Source organism: Pelodiscus sinensis, chromosome 13 (assembly GCF_052426305.1).
Source record: "Pelodiscus sinensis isolate ZL-2025 chromosome 13, ASM5242630v1, whole genome shotgun sequence".
NCBI classification, from domain to species: Eukaryota; Metazoa; Chordata; order Testudines; family Trionychidae; genus Pelodiscus; species Pelodiscus sinensis.
This window is the reverse complement of record NC_143064.1, coordinates 6,500,041-6,519,560: the sequence shown is the minus strand read 5'-3', so window position 1 is coordinate 6,519,560 and position 19,520 is coordinate 6,500,041. Positions and strand designations below refer to the sequence as shown.

The following is a 19,520-nucleotide window of genomic DNA, read 5'->3' as shown; positions in this document are numbered from 1 at the left end:
TTATTCCTGAGCAGAATCATCATAGTTCTTGTGCAAGAAGCCCTGATTTTATACAGTAGAACATCAGTGTTCTTGTGCAAGAACACACGGCCAGTGTAGACAGGCAGCGAGTTTTTGCGCAAGAGCGGCCGCTTTGGTGCAAGATCACACCAGTGTAGACAGAGCCCTAGTGTGGTTACTGAGCAAGCAAGTGGTACCTAGACCATAGCAACAGTTAAGACCAAGAGGCCTCTACAGCATGGGCTGGGAGCCAGCTGGCTTTTAGCTCAGAGAGTAAAAGCTCCTATACTCAGCTCCAGAGGGCCTAGGTTCAAATCCGCCTGGTGGTGGTTACACCAGCACATATGTTCTTTGGGTAAAAGCAGAACATTGCAAACATTAAAAAAGATCTACACACATTCTAATAAGCTTACCAGAGATCACACCACCTCTACCAACTGGTGGTGAGTCCCTCACATCCCACACAGGTGGTTTTACACATTCATATCTTTTGCTCAGAATAAGAGAACATAAGAATGGCTGTACTGGGTCAGACCAAAGGTCCATCTAGCCCAGTATCCTGTCTGCCGACAGTGGCCAGCTCCAGGTGCCCCAGAGAGGGTGGACCGAAGACAATGATCAAGTGATTTGTCTCCTGCCATCTCTCTCCAGCCTCTGACAAACAGGCCAGGGACACCATTTTATCCCCTGGCTAATAGCCTTTTATGGACCTAACCTCAGGAAATTATCTAGCTTCTCTTTAAACTCTGTTATAGTCCTAGCCTTCACAGCCTCCTCTGGGAAGGATTTCCACAGGTTGACTACATGCTGTAATCAAAACCCACTTCCTCTAACAAGGCTACCTCCGGAGACTCAAGATTTTGAGCCACTCTTTTATCCAGCCTTGATCTTTGATCGTGGAATAGATCATGCATTGATAGCGGGTATCTCCTCCAGACATAGCATCAACAGGTTGGATCCAGAGGTGTAAATTTGTATTTTCCACCTCCCAAACATTTCCTAGGAAATCCACTCCACTTTGTTTATCCCAACTATTCCTTTCTGTCTGACCTCTTGTTTAAAAGAGTCCTTTGAAACTCAAGGGTTTCATTTGTCTTGTCTCCACCCTGGAGATTTTCCCTGCAAGCTCACAATAGTACATTACTCATTGGTGTTTCTAATGCAACAAACTCCTAAAATACTTAATTCAGTAAAGTTGGTCCAGGATATTTCAGGAAATTGCCATCTGTGTCACACTGTAGTATTACTACAGGTTGAACCTCTCTGGTCCAGCAACATCCATGGTCCGGCATAGACTCATAGAACACTAGGACTGGACGGGACCTCGAGAGGTCATTGAGTCCAGTCCCCTGCCCTCATGGCAGGACCTAGTACCGTCTAGACCTTCCCTGATAGACATTTGTCTACCCTACTCTTAAATATCTCCAGAGATGGGGATTCTACAACCTCCCTGGGCAATTTATTCCCGTGTTTGACCACCCTGACAGCTAGGAACTTTTTCCTAATGTCCAACCTAAACCTCCCTTGCTGCAGTTTAAGCCCATTCCTTCTTGTTCTATCCTCAGAGGCCAGGAAGAACAATTTTTCTCTCTCCTCCTTGTGACACCCTTTTAGATACCTGAAAGCCACTGTCACGTCCCCTCTCAGTCTTCTCTTTTCCAAACTAAACAGGCCCAATTCCTTCAGCCTTCCTTCATAGGTCATGTTCTCTAGACCTTTCATCATTCTTGTTGCTCTTCTCTGGACCCTCTCCAATTTCTCCACATCTCTCTTGAAATGTGATGCCCTGAACTGGACACAATACTCCAACTGAGGCCTAACCAGCGCAGAGTACAGTGGAAGAATGACTTCTCGTGTCTTGCTCACAACACTCCTGTTAATGCCTCCCAGAATCATGTTTGCTTTTTTTGCAACAGTGTCACACTGCTGACTCATGATTTTAGTTAACTGCATATCCACTTATCATGGGTGTGGCCAAGTTTTCCGCAGTCCCATAAAGTTTGTTTACAGCCACCATTCCTGGCACTCAGTGTTCTGTGCTGAGATTTAGCTCTGATTTACCCCTATATGTCTTCTAAGAGCCAAGTCAGCAGTAGAAGTGTTGGTAATGTGGCTAGACAATATTGACCTCCCATGGTACGGCCAATTCTCTAGTTAAGCACCAATTGGGTCCCCAGGGTGCTGGTCTAGAAAGGTTCAACCTGTAGTTACGTTTCATGACTTAGAATAGCGTGTGCTGAACGTCTCCTTAGTAAGACTAGGAAGAGCTCTCAACCTGCTGCTCTCTGCCCAGTAGTTTGCTTTTAAGTTCTTCAGGGGCCATCCATTGCAGGAGTGGCTTGCTCCTGCTACACTATATCATGCTGGTCTTACTACAGATCTCACTGGAGCATGGAGCTAGTCTAAGGAAGGGCTCAGTGGTGGGATTACGTAAATGTTGTTTTACCACCTGGTGTGAGTTTGTAAAGTGTCTCTGTTACTATTTTTCGACCCTATTTTTTCATTTCATCATGTATGCTTCCGAATAAAGTATAGGAAAGAAAAAAAAACTTTTCCAAACCAACCTGATTAGCTGAAAAAAGGCAAGTAGGCAGCTGACCCGCTATAGACTGTCCGTCTCAGCTGCTTCTGTTGTCACCAAGACAGACCATTTGATGCAATACTTGTAGCTTCCATGGGGCTTATCCATACATAACAACCATGAGTAGCTCATTGTCGTGTTCAAAAGGGTGCACTTTTTGCTTTGCTTGTATCAAAGGCTGCACATGTATGTGGGTGGGGGGGGGTAGCCCCTACAGTTGTCCCACGACTATAGGTACAATTCTAGAATTTGGAATCGAGTCAGTTTCAAAGGCCATGTCTCCACTTGTGGGAAGATCGACACCGCAGCAGTTGATCTTCCAGCAGTCGATTTAGTGGGTCTACTAAAGACCTGCTAAATCGAATGCTGAGGGTGCCCCCGTCAGCACTGGCACTCCTACGCCTCACGAGAAGGAAGGGAAGTTGACGGGAGTGTTTCTCCCTTCGACCTCCCGCTGTGGAGATGGTACTGAAGCTTGACTCCAGATACATTTTTACATAGCTGGAATTGTGCACCTTTAGCCGACCTTTCCCCATCGTGTGGATCTAGCCGAAGAGTGAATTAAAAGTACTTTCAGGCACTGTATTTGTGTCTCAGTCCCCTGCCGTATCTTGTGGTTTTTGTTTTCCTCTTTTCACTTGTTGTGGAAAAGACCCAAACAAACAGCAGGCGACCGTGCTTGGCTGTGTACACAGGGAAAACATTTAACGCACATATTGGGTCAAATGCATGCAGGTTGGGAGAGCCAGCATGGGATCGGGGCCTCAGGGGAAGAGGCAGTGGGGTGGGAGATGGGAGGGACTCATAAGGAAGGAGTGGCATGAGGCTGAAGGACAAGCATGAGGGCTTCCAGAGGAACAGGCCATGAGAGGGCAGGGTCAGGGATGAGTCTCCTGCAGGGTCCCAGGGCACAGGTCTATGAGTACATGCCCGTGTCTCTCCCCCCCCCCCACACACTTTTGGGGCACTTCCACTGCGCCTACTTTGAGTCCAGCCTTTTTAGATCCCTACCTGCCGGGTTTGTGGGTGGAGTCAGATACTCAGGCATCTAACCTGCTTGGCTACTTATGTTCCCATCCCTGATGTTGTCTGAGCACCTCGCTAGTGTTATCTGCTCAACTGCCCCTGCACGGCAGGGCCGGGCGTCCCCTCCATTGGCACGTGGGCAATTCGATAACTGCCCAAGAGGCTCAGGAAATGTGTGGCAGAGCTAGGGACTGAATCCAGCCCCCCAGGTCAATGCATTAACCACAAGACCATCTGCCTTGATCTCATCGAAAGCCTTTCAAAGCCAAGGAGAGTCTTTCCATGGAGCTCAGTGGGTTTGGGATCAGGTTCTGAAAGAGTTCAGCTGTAGGCCCAGTGAATTGCTGGTGCAAAATTGTGCCTGTCACATGGGAAGCCCTTTTAAAAGCCTGGTCCTTAATATTATGTTCTGTTACATTTTTTTTTTTAAACAGCAGGGTTACGTCTAGACTGGCATGATTTTCCGCAAATGCTTTTAACGGAAAAGTTTTTCCGTTAAAAGCATTTGCGGAAAAGAGCATCTAGATTGGCACGGATGCTTTTGCGCAAAAGCACTTCTTGCAGAAAAGCGTCCGTGCCAATCTAGACGCAGTTTTGTGCAAGAAAGCCCCGATCGCCATTTTCTCCATCGGGGCTTTTTTGCGCAAAACAGTTTTGAGCTGTCTACACTGGCCCTCTTGCGCAAAAACATTTCCAGAAAAGGGCTTTTGCCCGAACGGGAACGTCAAAGCATTTGCGCAAGAAGCACTGATTTCGGACAGTAGAACGTCAGTGCTTTTGCGCAAATTCAAGCGGCCAGTGTAGACAGCTGGCAAGTTTTTCCGCAAAAGCAGCTTGCCAGTCTAGACACAGGCCAGTTGATAAACAGTCTTTTAAAAAGGAAATATAACTGGTTATCTTTGCACACAGCGCCAGCACAGGAGCAGGGCCTCAAGCTCTCAAAGAAACACTTGTAGGGAGTCTAAGTTGTGGACATTTCAAATACCAGTTAAACAGACTTCCTCTTTCTGATCAGGGTTCTTCTACTATCAGGTTCCTAACTTTAAGCCAGCGATCTGTGAAATGCATGCAGATACAAAGCACCAATATACAGTGCAGCTGATATCATTTATGTGTACGGCTTGATAGCAAAGAAACAGATTAGCTGCCTGTGTCAGCAATGGCCAATTATGTAAGTGAGCCCCAAATATGGGAGCCCCCTTCTTTTTAAATTACCAACAGCAAATAAAAAAAACAAAATGCCCTGGCACCTGGTGGAAAAGGTAAGCAGTGTTTAGGAAGGATTGATAGCAATGTTAGCTCTGTTAGGCGGGACAAAGCTTTTTTCCTGATCTCCGTTACAATCAGAATGTAACTGTTATTGCCAAAAGTGTTTCTTTGTGTTCCACAGTGATGCAGTTTGGAAAAGGCAAGTCCTGTTACTACAGATTCTTGACCAAAGGCCAGCAATGGATATGGCTGCAGACACACTACTACATCACGTACCACCAATGGAATTCCAAACCGGAGTTCATTGTTTGCACGCACCTGGTCGTGAGGTAGGAATATGTGCTTAAAAGCTGGCAGTTACTCAGTGTGCTCACCCATTCCGTTTTTCCATTCCTTTATATCTGAGCCAAATATTTGCGGTGTGATCTGACTCACTGCGATGATACATAGTTATATAAAATTCTTATGGGTGAGAACTTGGAAATTGTTTTAAATCTTTTTGTTACTCACTTTTTGGCAACCACGCCAAAAAGCCTAGAAGCAACATTTGGCTGTGTGTATCTTCCATTCCCCTTTTGGCCTTAGCCGTGACACAGATCTATCAAAAACTTTGAGCTGTTCATTACCAGAATGCTGAATGGATGTCAATGCATTCGTACACTTTTTACAAACCGTTTTGCACTGCGGCTTTAGGTCGTTGCTACTTGGAGATAACTGTTTGTGTTACCACTATATGTACTGAAAAAACAAAAAACAACAAATGGTCTTTCAGCACCTTAGAGACTAACAAAAAATGTAGATGGTATCATGAGCTTTCATGGGCACAACCCGCTTCTTCAGATGAATCTATATGCACTACATGTCCTGTAAAATGTAGCATAGGACACCCCCTACTGGTGGTTCTGTTGTACTCCTGGCATTAAATAAGGTGTTAGGAAGCTTGTACAGTCTTGTCCGTGTTTTGGAGGTTTGTTGAGATACTATTACTGGTTTGGAATCTGCTTCCATCTATGCCAGTGGTAAATTGCCATTGGTGATTCAAACAAGACTGAGTGGAATTGATTTAGAGAAGAGTTTTGAAAAGAGACATCCCAGTTTGGCCAGATAATGGTAGTAAAATGTGAATTTAGCTTTGTCTTCCTGGTTTGAGACTGTCAGATCTTTGGAGAAAACGCCATTAGGAACAAGTTGCTCTGTTTAGATATTTTGAAACACAACTTTAAGAGTGTAATAATGATAATAAGTAGATGTATGTGAGTGGCATTATATATGCTGGTATAAATCACAACTGAGAGCTGTTTTAATTAGAATGAATTCATGTTGTACATACCTGTGTAACCCAGAGACACTTGGGCTATGTCTACACTGGCACGATCTTGCACCAGTGATATGCAAATGAGGCTAAGCGTGGAATATCGCCGAGCCTCATTTGCATACCTAATGAGCCACCATTTTTGCTCTTGGGCTAGAAGGAGCTGTCTACACTGCCCCGTCTTGCGCAAGAAAAACCCTCTTGTGCAATGCTGCCACGCTGATTATTTTCAGGAATAACGGCACTGCGCAAGAGGGTTTTTCTTGCGCAAGAAGGGGCAGTGTAGACAGCTCCTTCTAGCGCAAGAGCCTCTTCCGCAAAAATGGCAGCTCATTAGGTATGCAAATGAGGCTTGGCGATATTCCACGCTTAGCCTCATTTGCATACCTCTGGCGCAAGATTGCGCCAGTGTAGACATAGCCTAAGACTACTGACAAGGGGGAGTGAAGTCTGCTTTATAGTCTTAGCTAAGTGCCAGTTGGCTTTTAGTGTCTGTGGTAGAGGCTCATTGGTTTAACCCCTAAGGTTGCAGGTTCAGTCCCTCCTGTGGATAACTAGTATCCATTGGCTGTACTCCAGGGCTTGGGAACCTAAGGCCGGGGCTTGCCTGGATCTGGCCCCCATGACTTAGGGCTGGAACACACAAAATCTACTAGGCTGGGCCCCCTAGACTCTGGAGTGTCTTTCTCCTTTTCAGTCAGGAGCCACGGCAGTGAGGGTTTGAGGTTTTTGTTTTGTTTTTTGCTTCTCACTTGTGTGCAGCCCCCGACCCAAAACAGGTCCGTCCGTCCCCCCGCTCTCCACATATCTTCTGGCACGTGTGCATGCTAAATAAAGTCCTAGACACACATCAGATAGCTCAGGCTGAACATGCATTTTAATCGGTAGAAGAAAAACATGAATAAAACCTCAGATTTAAAAGATAAAATCAAGGCAATTTGCAGCAAATGGGCCCGCTCTTGAGCTGATGTAAATGGGCAACTGCCAAGTGACTTCTTAATGGATCTGTGCCCATTAACCCCCCATGAGGCGCCCAGGTTTGCCCCAAGCTTAGTTCCAACACTGTACCTTTACCCCCATGCCAGATCTCAGCAGTTCCCAACTGCCAGTCTGCGAACCGGTGCCATGCCGTGCCAGGAACTGCTGGGCTGCAGCAGCTGCCGGAGCTGAAGCCGGCTGTTTGCAGCAGCTCTAGGGGCCGTGGCTGGGATACACCCCAGCCCCCTGAACCACCTCACAGCAATCGGCTTCCGCTGTGGCACCCACCACATGGTGCGCAGCTGTTCGCAGCGGCCTTTGGCGGACCGGTAACATTTTATTTGCATATTTGCATAGTCAATATTTGCATAATGAGGATGCAAATAAAATGTTATCCATCTGCCCAAAGTTTGTGAATGGGTTTGGCAGTCCACAATGTAAAAAAGCTTGGGAACCACTGTACTATATGTACTGCAGAGTCTCTGACCTACCTGTGTGCTTAGAAGTACTCTCAGGGTACGTCTAAACTACATGTCGACGGAGCCATGTAGATATGTTTTATTGGCAAAGGCAAATGAAGCCGCGATTTAAATGATCGCGGCTTCATTTACATTTACATGGCTGCCGCGCTGAGCCGACAAACAGCTGATCAACTGTTTGTCGGCTCAGCGCGCTAGTCTGGACGCTCCCCTGCCGACATCAAAGCCCTTTGTCGGCAGCCCCGGTAAACCTCATCCCACAAGGAATAACGGGGCTGCCGACAAAGGGCTTTGATGTCGACAGGGGAGCGTCCAGACTAGCGCACTGAGCCGACAAACAGCTGATCAGCTGTCAGCTCAGCGCGGCAGCCATGTAAATTTAAATGAAGCCGCGATCGTTTAAATCGCGGCTTCATTTGCCTTTGCCTATGTGTCTAATCTACATGGCTCCATCGATGGAGCCATGTAGTCTAGACACAGCCCCAGAGTTAAATCTCAGGGTTTATACATTGTTCAGGTTTGATTATTTAAAAGACAGTGAGTAAGAGCTTCAAGAGAGCTTAGAGTCTTTGAGGAACATTCTCCAGGGGTCTCAATGGGCTTTAAATGCGGGCTTATTAATTGCCGTCACTCCCGATGCAAAGCTTCCACTGAAGTTGATAGATTTCCTTTCCAGTCTGTGGTGCAATGCGGTGCTGGCTGCATGTGTTGAGAGGAGGAGGCCTGCGCAGGTGTGACACTGTTGAGTTACAAAAACTAAGGTCACGGCCGTGCAGGCCTTGCTTACATGAAATTCCCCAGGGAGCCGCTTGAGTCCCTCCGTGCGACTGTCCCACCGTTATGAAGACCCCCACAAAAACTGGCTGCCGGCTGAAAGCTGCGTGTACCTCCTACCCGCCACCAACCTGCATCAGGCCTGTCTCTCTATGGGGAGTGGCTCTATGGTGGTAACTGTAGTAAGGATGAAGATGTTCTTTTCCCCCGCTGTTCCCATAGCAACGTGTTCACAGAGCTTTTCCTTTGAGCACCCTTTTCCTTCTAAGGCGGGGTCCGAACCAGGGCTGGCCTTACCATGAGGCAAACTGAGGCGGCCGCCTCAGGTGCCAGATTGTGGGGAGGCCCCAGAGTGTAGAAAATTGTGTCTTCCACTGGCGCATCTGTATTCTCTCTGCTCTAGATGCACAGAGATGGCGGAGTGTCATGAGAGGAGTAGAACAGGGAGAAGGCAGAATTGAGACCTTTCAAAGTTTTGGCCCAAGTGAGGGAGCATGGGGGCGTCATTTCTCAGTTGCCAAAATGTTGTGGGCCAGCCCTGGCCCGAACTTACAAACCAGCTTGTCAGTTGGTGCCCCGGGTCACATGTGCCGTTTCTTGCGTCTGCTCTGCAGTTCTGCCCGTGCCAACGGGACAGGTGCACCTCTAAATTGGCAGTTAGACTGTAGACGACTGTACCTTGTGTCCACGCAGGATTGTGTGTCTGTAAAGCAGAGGGTCCAACATGAGAGGCCCTTAGGCTATGTCTAGACTGCAGGCTTCTTTCGAAAGAGGCTCTTTCGAAAGCATCTTTCGAAAGAGCCTCTTTCGAAAGATCGCGTCTAGACTGCAGGCGGATCTTTCGAAAGAGCAATCCGCTTTTTCGAAAGAGAGCACCCAGCGAGTCTGGATGCTCTCTTTTGAAGAAGCCCTATTTACATTGAAGAACGCCTTCTTTCGAAAGAGAACTTTCGAAAGAAGGCGTTCTTCCTCGTGAAACGAGGTTTACCGTCGAAAGAAAAGCCGCATTCTTTCGAAATAATTTCGAAAGAACGCGGCTTGAGTCTGGACGCAGGGGAAGTTTTTTCGGGAAAAGGCTACTCTGAGTCTGGACACGGCCTTAGAGAACTGTGTATCGGCTTAGCTATCATTAAGGAAGCAATCCCCGTATTCATTTCACAGCCTGCTCTTCACTTCCAACAGGCAAAAAGAATTTTGTTCTAAAGCTCTGTCTCTTTTTTAATGTAGTTATGCAGAGGTTCGAGCGGAAAGGAGGAGAGATCTTGGCCTTGAGGAGTCATCAATTGAACTGGCATCTTCTTCTTTGAAGGTAAAAAAAAGTCTCAAAGGGGCAGCTGTGTTAGTCTGTAACTTTAAAAACAACGAGTGGTCCTGTGGCACCTTAGAGACTAACTAAAATATATAGACTCATGAGCATTTGTGGGCAAAACCCACTTCCTCAGATGAATAGGAGTGGGAGTAACAGAAACCAGGAGATATATATAACAGCCGAAGAAGTACCTGTCAATTGTAGGACCTGTGTTAATGAGGCTAATAAAGTAGGCTGGACTTGACCCACAAATAACTTTTGATGTGGAAATGGAAATGTTAATGGCAGGAGAATTTGGCTTTGTAATGCTCCAACATTACAATCCAGCTAAGGACTTTGTTTAGGCCTAGAGTAAGTGTGTCCAATCTGTAGATACATTCCAGTTCTGCAGACTCTCTGTCAGGGTATGGCTAGACTGCAAGGATCTGTCAGAAAAAGATACGCAAAATGCACTTCGCGTTTTGTATATCTTTTTCCAATACTTTTGTCAGAAGAGGCTTTTCCGAAATTCAGCCTGGCTAGACCCAGGTTTCGGAAAAAAATCCTCTTTCGAAAGCCCCCTACTTCCTTGTAGAACAAGGAATACAGGGACTTCCAAAAGAGCACATTTGCTCTTCCGCAAAAAGAAGCAGAAGAGCAACCGCGTTCCCTGGATGTGGCGGGGTTTTTTTGGGCTACCTCTGGTATCCCGAAACCCCCCTCCCCCACAGTCTAGCCATATCCTAATTGGTTAGTGAAATTCCTTTGTAGAAGAATGGCTTCTTAAATCCATGACTGAGTGACCAGGCAGGTAAAAGTGCATCCTGAAGGGAACGAATACAAGGAGCTTGTTAATGTTAGAAAAACATATGGACCACATCCTCCTTGTTTCCCTTTCCTCACCTCAGCCTGCAACCCATCGAGTCCTTTATCTATAAACCCTCCTGCAGGATTTGAACACTGCATTGCACTAAAATGTAACAATACCGTCTCACTAATTGCATCGTTCTTACAGTGCTAGGTCACATCTCCCACTTTGTCTGAGACCTTTACCCGAATTAGATCGCAAAACCACCTCAGTTCAATAGACGAAAAGACGCTGTTTTACGGCGAGCAGAATGAAGTGTAAGCTCGACCGTAAATGATGTACTGGCTGCCGACGCCACTCTCGTACAACTGCTAACTACAGAGCACTACCACAAGGTTTGCTTCTGCTAGGCTGACTCACCCGGAGTAATCAAAGAAAGGAAGCAAAGGGGGAAGAATGCTTTATGTGGGGGAGGGTTCCGGTTTCAGCTACGTTTGCCAGGTTGGGGAGGCTGCAGAGGGCGGCAGAGCCGTGATCAGGAATAATGTCCGTTGTTTGGCTCAATCTGGCAGCGTCACTCATGCTCAGCCAACAGGGTCATTTCAGTGTAGCCCCCGAATAACTTCAAACCCAGACGCTGCAAAGGGCATAGCAAGTGGCTCGTCATATAAGCAATGGGGCAATCCATCCAGTGGCTTTATAGCGCGGCAGATATTACTGTCGAGAAGCCGTTTCAAGGGAGGTGCGGGGTGGAGACAAGGGGCGGAGCTGGTTCTATCATCATAAACCTTTAATGGGGTCCTTATTTTATATGGCAGCGGGCTGGGGCACAGTGGCTCGGCTTGCTGAGTACTGTGTGGAGACGATTTAGATTTGTTAGGGGCCAGGGTGTGTGGGGGATAGTTTTACTGTCTTAAAGCGCCTCTGTTGCATTCACGCAAACACTCATTGCACTAAACAGCTCTTGTGGACCCGCTGGCAGGAAGCTGACAGAATCGCTGGGTCCCTGGGCAGAGTGTGGGGGGGAGGGGTGGCTCTGTGCTCGTGGAAGGGGCGGGGCATTGGGAAGAGGCGGGGCCTCTGGGAAGGGGCGGGGCCTCAGGAAAGGGACGGGGCTGCCTGCCCCCCAGCCGTTAGTGCTGCCCTGAGTACACCACATGGGGCTCCGGCAGCAATGTAGCGGGCCCTGTTCCCACTCCCTACCAGTGGGTCTGCCCTCTGTGGCCCTGCTGTCCTCGTTTTCTTTCCTATCCCTGTTGGTTGCCACGACATTACCACTCAGGCCTTGACTTGGACCTGGCCGGCCGGCGGGATGATAGAAGGGGAAGCCGCTCGTTCGGAGGGGAGGGGGGCGGGCGGTTGGCGTGAGTCGCTGCCTGGGTGGGCATGGAAGGCTGGCAAACGGAGTGTGGGGACGACGAGGCCGTCCCGTTGCATGAGAGGAGGGCGGCTTTGTCATCAGTGTACACATGCAGTCTGCTGGCTGGCTCCGTGGTGCAAGGCCTGCCCCGATGGTGTGGAGGGAGGGGATAAGACCAGTCCCCTCTCCAAGCGTTTTGCCAGACCCCACCGCCCTCAGACGTGAGAATGGCTCCATTGAGCTCCCGCGCCAGCTGGCATTCATTACACACGCTGTGACCGAGGTCCCGGCCTGTCTGTCTGTGTCTCCTCCCATCCCCCTTCCACCACATCTGCAGCAAGGGGATCTTTCCCCTTTCCAGCCAGCCAGCTGCGCCTGCCTCATTGGCCAAGCCGGACAGTCTGTGACACAGGATTAATGGACACAGACACTCGAAAGGGTAACACACAGAAACCTGTTGGGGAACATTTCAGCTTCCTGGGCACTCACTCCTGGATCGAAAAGTGTCTGTATTATGGCAGAGCAATTTCAAAAGGCCCCTGGAGAGAGAAACTACAGAACTGGGTTTCACTTACAAGTCTGACACCTTGAATAGAGGTTCAAACAGAGACCTGACCTGGATAGGCCTCTACTTTCCACATCCTAATGACATAAAAGGCTACGCACTGGGTACTTAGAATACTTAGAGCCCGCTCTATTAGCCTCATTAGCACAGCCTCTCTAATTGACAAGATTTTTTCTCCATTTTTTCCCTTCTCTTTCCCTCCCCACTCCTCTCTCTTTCTCTGGGTATGTCTACACTACCCCCCTAGTTTGAACTAGGGGGGTAGTGTAGACATACCCTCTGCTATTTATCTGAAACCTGGACCCCTTTACTCCATTCATCTGGAGAAGGGCTGTGCCCACAAAAGCTCATGATACCACCTATGTTTTTTGTCAGTCTCTCTGGTGCTGCAGGACTACTTGCTGCGGTTTAAGTTTGATCTGTGTTACCGGGATGTCTAGAGGCCTCTATACTGCCCAGCACTGTCGACACACCTGGGAAGAGACAGGCCCTGCCTCTCAGGATGTGTCTAGACTACAGGGTTTTTTCCGAAAAAAGTGGCCTGCGTCTAGACTGCTGCCGCATTCTTTCGAAATTAAATCGAAAGAATGCGGCAGTTTTTTCGCCCGTGGAAAACCTCGTTTTACGAGGAAGAACGCCTTTTTTCCGAAAAAAGGCACTATGGAATGCAAACCGTGCTTTTTCAAAAGAGAGCGTCCGGGTGCTCTTTCGAAAAGGCGGCTTGCTTTTTCCAAAGTACTGGTTGCAGTCTAGACGCTCTTTTTTGCAAGAGGCTGGCAGTCTAGATTAGCCTTAGCGCCTAGTGTAAACAGAGAAAAGGGAGTGCCGAGTCCAGTCAAGGAGAGATGCCACAGTCACCCAGCGCAGGCGGAGGGGGGCGCTGAGCTTACGTCCCAGCCAACATCCTATCCACAAAGCCACTCTGCCCCTGGCCTCACACATACACAATACTAGGCAGGGGGCTGGTGCGGTGTTTCCCTCTTCGCCACACTGGAGCCGGGGCTGAGGATGAAGGCGTGACGGGTCCGACCGGGGAAAGGTTCCTCCCTTCCAGCGGGGGGGACGTTGGCTGTAAGTAGGAGCCGGCCTCCGGGAAGAAGCCCAGGGGCTGTGGCAGTGGAGCCCATGTGGCTCCAGGAGTTTGGGGTGGGTCCGTCTGATTGGAACCTGCATCCTCCCGAAGTCTGAGACGGGTGGGGGTGCTGGGGAGGTGACAGCAGGAAAGGGTGTGTGCACGTGGGGGCGTTGGGCCATGCACAGGCAGTCGGCGTGCCCAGCAAAGAGCCCCGTCCTTACGGCGAGGTGAGGGTCACCTCTCCAAGCGGGCCCGCTGTTTTAACCCCGCAGGCCTAACGCTTAGGGCCACCCGGGTGTCGCACTGCAGTCCGGCCCGGCACGCCAGGGTACGTATCCCCCTCACGAGCCCACGCTGACGACTGGGCTGCCCCGTCTGAGCGGGGCTTTTAGCTGTAAAACTAGCTCCGGTTTGTCACACCTCAGGGGGCCGCGAAGACATCCCCGAGGGAGCCGTCCCAGGAGCTCCCACGGGCAAGCTGCGGGTTGTTTCCAGTCCCCAAAATTAGTATTTCAGTGGCGGTCGTGGCCCTGTCCGAACCAAACGCCCTTTCTGTCTGGGAAAGCGCCAGGACCGCGCCGCCAGGGGGCTCTGTGTGCTCGTGCGTTTGAAGCTGTTGCTGCCTGTGTTCTCTTCACTGCAGAGTCACAACAGTTACATAGACATCCGGCAATGCGGCGCCAACCAAGACACCGGCGGGGACGGTGTGTCCAGATCCTCCCCGAGCTCCCGGCGCTCGTCGCACACGGCCCTCTCCGACTCGGCCTGTACGTATCCTCGCCTGCACTGGCAGAGCCCAGCGTCGGCCGGGGGGTGTACTCACGGACTGGCCAAAGCATGGAACCCGGCCCTGAGGTTTGGGGCTCCCCACAAGCATGGGGGAGCCCATACTGGCGCTCCAGTGCCTGCCATTCCCCATGGGGCTGGAGCACATCAAATCTACTAGCTCGGGCCCTCCAAGGCTCTGGTGTGTGAGGAGAGTGTCAGTCAGGGACCACTGAGGGTGTTTGCTTGTTTGGTTTGTTTTTTGTGGGGGGGGGGGGGGGGGTTTCTCACTTGAGTGCAGCCCCTGACTGATTTTTCCGTGGGTCAGTGGCCCCTGACCCCCAAAAAGGTTCCCCACCCCCGACTTAAAACATCCCCATGCCTCAAAGCTCAGCTAGGGAGTTTAAAATAGAGAGCGAGAGACCTAACACACCACGCAAGGGGCCGGTTCTCTCACACCCTTTGAACCCAGAATTGCCCCTTGGGGTCCACTGGACACCAGGACTCATCCGCACCCCGCCTTTAAATGGACTGACCCACGGTGGAGGTGCCAGGGGGTGTCGGCACCGGTAAAGGGGGTGTTTCCTTTGTAGGACAACGCGTGGCCTTGCGCCCTCCCGGAGGTGCGGTGCCTCGTCTCCACTGGGATCGGACAGTGGGATGGGAGGTCTGAACACACCTTGGTTAGCATGCTGTAAAATCTCCTTTTCAAGCTGGGCAGACAGAGCCCAAGAGCTTGTGAGAGGGGTTAATGGAGGGAGGCGGCACTGAGTTTTGGCCGCCTTGGTACTCGGCCTTTCTCCTCCAAAGCCACCTTGTTCCTGCAGCGGCAGGTGCACTGGAAAGACACGCCGTCCCTGAGCCAAGCAGGAGGCTTTGGGCTGCGGTTTGGGGGCGAGCCAGTCAGCGCAGCAAGAGGAGGACGCAGTGCAAGGAGGGAAGTGCTGATCTCAAGCAGGCGGGCTTGTGGGGAGGGTCAGAAACGGAGCTGACTATTAAATGAGCAGAAGGGATATTGGGACCAGCCTAAGCTGTTTCTACACTAGACATTTGCTCCTAAAATTCCCCACTGGCGCATTTCCCCTGGGTGCTGTATTAACTGTAGGCACTCAAAGGTAGACCAGTGCTGGCATTTGAACAGCTGCGGCTTTTCCTCCTTGAAAAAGTCTATCTTGCTCTTTTTTGAACCCTGTTAAAGTCCTAGGCTATGTCTGCACTGCAGGCTTCTTGCGCAAGAACTTTTTGTGCAAGAGATCTCGCGCAAAAAGTTCTTGCTCAGGAGTGCGTCCACACTGCCATGCGCGTTTGTGCAAGAGCGTCCATGGTAGTGTGGGCGCTTTCTCGCACAAGAAACCCCTGTTGCCTGTCCACAGGTGCCTTTTTGCACAAGAGCTCTTGCGCAAAAAGGCTTATTCCTCATAGAAAGAGAAATCACTCTGGCACAAAAAGCCCTGCCTTCTGACGATTTACTGTACTTTTTCTTGCACAAGAACGCGCTTGTAGTGTGGACGCTCTGCACGTTTTTGCGCAAAAACAGCTGTTTTGTGCAAAAACTCTGCAGTGTAGACATAGCCCACGTCTTCACCACATCCTCCGGCAAGGAGTTCCACAGGTTCTGCAGAAATGGATAAAACTGAGGCACTTTTTCAGGCCAGTCTCAGAAAGGTCATAAAACTACCCGATCTTGTTATTTCAGCTATGACTATCATGGCTGAGTCTCAGCAGGAAAGCTAGAAAGCTACACATTTCCCCCTTAAGCTCCCCCCGCATTTGACTCCTGGGGCAGCTTGACTCCTGGCTAAGTGCTGATAGCTGTCAGGGCTTTGACCAGTCTGAGCTACACCTGGGTCAGCACTTAGCACCCCCACTGAGCTAAGTTTAAGTGATGGGAACTGGGGGACAGGGGCCGTCAGAGCTGGTGTTGCCTGCAGCCAGTGGTGGCCCTAGACCTACACGGCATAGGGCACTACTAAATTTGGACCACCGCTGGTGCCCCACATGCAGCGGGGTCCCATGCATCAGCAGATGCCTAAGACCGGCCCTGGGGCTGCAGCAATAAAGAGCTGTCATCAGAACTGTTTGGGGGGAGAAAACAGGTGAGCGATCCTGGGCAGCGTGGCGGGACTCGTGGGTGGCACGTGGCCCTTCCTTGCTACCCTCTCGCGTTCTTTGCCCCGTCCAGGCTGTTGTGCCAGCAGAGACACAGGTAGGGAGCAGCTGGGGCTGCCCTGCCTCCTCTCCCTGCTTTGTGAGGCTCGGCGGGCGCGTCAGAAGTCCTCGCGCTGGTCCCTCCCCTGAAAGCAACTTTCTCTTTTGCAGCCACCTCCTCCATGCGGCACACGGAGGGCAGCACTCCCACCAGGCCGTCCGCGCCCGGGGGCCAGCAGGAGAAGGCGTCGCTGAGGCTGGCCTCAAGTGGGAGCGCACAGGTAGCGAGCCCTCTGGGCGACTTTTGCAGCCGGCGCTTGGCGTCATTTCCACAGGGGTGGGGAGGGGGGTCGTGTTAGGCGGAGGGGGCAGGGCAGGGCGGGTGACCTGGCTTGCACAGGAAGTCCAGCGAGCTGGTCGGGTGCGTCCTACTGCCCTTATGGCTCCCAAGGAGCTGGGCTCACCCGTGGCCCTCGCACAGTGGTTGTGATGACACGGTGACACAATGCTTGTGATGACACGGCGGAGCAGCGGTGCAGGGTTGTGGAGCACGGCAGCACGGGCTGCAGCCACGGCCTGGGGTCACTCCGGGAGCCGTATGACCCAGACCAGGGTGGCGGGGGAATGGCCTTGCTGTCCCAGACCCTCCACTGGCTGAGCACCTGGACACAGGGCTGGTAACAGACTTCTCCAGGCAATGGGAGGGGGGCTTGGCTCCGGGTCCCCGGAAGGGGCGGGGCCTCTGGCAGACGGGATGGAGTGAGGGCAGCCAGTTCTCAGTGCCACGCCTCCCACACCCAGCCCTCAGAGCCACCTGCACTGCGCCACGCGGGGCTCTGGCGGCAATTTAAAGGGCCAGAGCAGCATCAGTGGCCGAGAGCCCCGGGCCCTTTTATCGCTGGAGGAGAGGTGACGCTGCAGGCACACACCCGGCCTTGTGGTGCCTGCGCTTGATTTTTGCTTCCCCCGACATAAGAACATAAGAACGGCCGTACTGGGTCAGAACAAAGGTCCATCTAGCCCAGTAGCCTGTCTGTTGACAGTGGCCAGCACCAGGTGCCCCAGAGAGGGTGGACTGAAGACAATGATCAAGCGATTTGTCTCCTGCCATCCCTCTCCAGCCTCTGACAAACAGAGGCCAAGGACACCATTTTATCCCCTGGCTAATAGCCTTTTATGGACCTAACCTCCATGAAATTATGTAGCTTCTCTTTAAACTCTGTTACAGTCCTAGCCTTCACAGCCTCCTCTGGCAAGGAGTTCCACAGGTTGACTACACGCTGTGTGAAGAAGAACTTTCTTTTATTAGTTTTAAACCTGCTACCCATTAATTTCATTTGGTGTCCTCTAGTTCTTCTATTTAGGGAACTAATAAATAACTTTTCTTTATCGGCCCTCTCCACACCATGCGAAGCCAGTTGTCCCAGGCATTGTGGGAAATTTCAAAATAAAGCGCAATTCCGACAAGTCCCTTAACCCTCATGGATGCTGGACTAGCCCACCCATTATTTCGAAATATATTTAAAGACGTGGAACTGGTACTTCTGGTAAATACACCACGGTCTAGACGTAGCCTAAGGGAGTCTGCCTTGGACTAATTTCGAGGCTTCCCAGTAGCGTGGACACGCTATTTCAAAATAGTTATTGCGGGGGTTATTATTTCAAACTCACTTCCTAGTGTAGACATGCCCTGAGGAAGTAAAAGATCTCGGAAACGCGAGACATTCAGCAAGGTAGGAAGGGCCTCTCCTCAGGCCACGGGAGAATTTCTTCCCTGGCATCTGGCCAGCGCCGACACTTTGATTGTGTTATCCCGGGGGCATCCACTCTCATTCCTGGAGTGGATCTGGCACTCAGTTCCTCCCGTGGCCCCACGTTAGGTCTAAAACCGTTGTTCTCTTTCCCAGGCCCTCGTAACTCCTCAGACACCTGCCGAGCATCATGCGCCGCATCACATGGCCCAGCCGGCCGTCCCCTCGCAGCAAGCAGTGATGGTACGTGGTTTATCTTTGTTCTCATCGTGGTAGCCCTGGCCTGGCCAGCATAAGGCGAGGTCTGAAATCCTTGCCCAAGAGACTCAGCTGGCTTGAGTTAGCAGTGCTTCCCCCTCATGGCTGGAGGCCCCCCCGGCTTTGAGAGCGGGAAACCGTTGGTCTGGTTCCAGCAGCAACGTTCTCCCCGGTTATTTTAGCTGTGTCTGTGGTGTCGATCGGAGCAGCAAGTGCAGGCCCCTCCCATGATGGCTCTTGAGCGCGCCGTGACATGAACGATACGAGCGAATGCCACTTGGGTCAGAAGCCAGAATTTGACATGCTCCTAGTTCAGCTGTTTGCATCCCTTCTTTTTCTCTCGCTCAGTCACGACTAGATCCTGGCTTTCCCCGGAGTAAGGAGCCGTGTGCACTCGCCCTGCCCCACAAGCAGCCCAGGGACCAAATTGTGACTCCGAGCGTCCTGCTCTGGGCCCTGTTTCCACCTTTCCTCGAACAGCCCTTCCAGGTTCCCTCCAAGCTGCGCGGCAGCACGGCCCTTCAGCTGCATAACGAGCCCTGCCAATGGCTCAGGGTTCCACGGAGCTACCTGGTTGAGGGAGGGACACTTCTCCCTCCACGACAGCAGCAGCTCCCTGCTGAGGACCGAGCAATGAGTCTCTCCCAGTCCATAGGGACACGGCCCCTGGGGAGAGTCTCGCTGCTCTGTCCTCAGCAGGGAACTGCTGCTGTGGCAGAGGGAGAAGTGCTCCTCCCACAGCCAGGCAGCTCAGTGAGCGGAGCCCTGAGCCAATAGGCGAGGCTTGTTAAACAGCTGCGGGACCGTGCTGCCGCGCTCCTTAGAGCAGCGTTTCTTAAGCTGTGTTCTGTGGAACGCTGGGGTTCTGTGCGCAACTTGCAAATGTACCACGACGACTTGTTTGTTTTTGTTACTTCTTTGGTGTTTGTGTGTGTTTTTTCTGCTTTTCCCGGTGCCTGATGGAAGTTTGGGAGGGACACGTGGCCATTAAAGGGGCCACGACAGCATTTTGGTTACTTCCCAGCTCTTTTTTTGTTTTTTTGCTCAACAAAAAACACCTCAAGTGTTCCACATAAAAAAATAGTTTGGTGTTCCGTATTCTTAAAAAGGTTAAGAAACACTGCCTCAGAGAGGACCCTGGTG

At 51.0% G+C, this 19,520-nt stretch overlaps 1 protein-coding gene across 2 annotated transcripts in view; it reads left to right on the top strand.

Moving 5' to 3' along the window:
• The window catches only part of LOC102448866 (PAS domain containing repressor 1), a 100,297-nt gene that overhangs the window by 65,738 nt on the left and 15,039 nt on the right, over window positions 1-19,520 (top strand). For both annotated transcript variants that reach the window (XM_075941106.2, XM_075941108.2), the window contains 5 exons: window positions 4,998-5,145; window positions 9,587-9,668; window positions 14,099-14,222; window positions 16,540-16,649; window positions 18,276-18,362. In XM_075941106.2, the coding sequence (XP_075797221.2) occupies window positions 4,998-5,145; window positions 9,587-9,668; window positions 14,099-14,222; window positions 16,540-16,649; window positions 18,276-18,362 (551 nt within the window). The remainder of the gene's footprint in view (window positions 1-4,997; window positions 5,146-9,586; window positions 9,669-14,098; window positions 14,223-16,539; window positions 16,650-18,275; window positions 18,363-19,520) is intronic.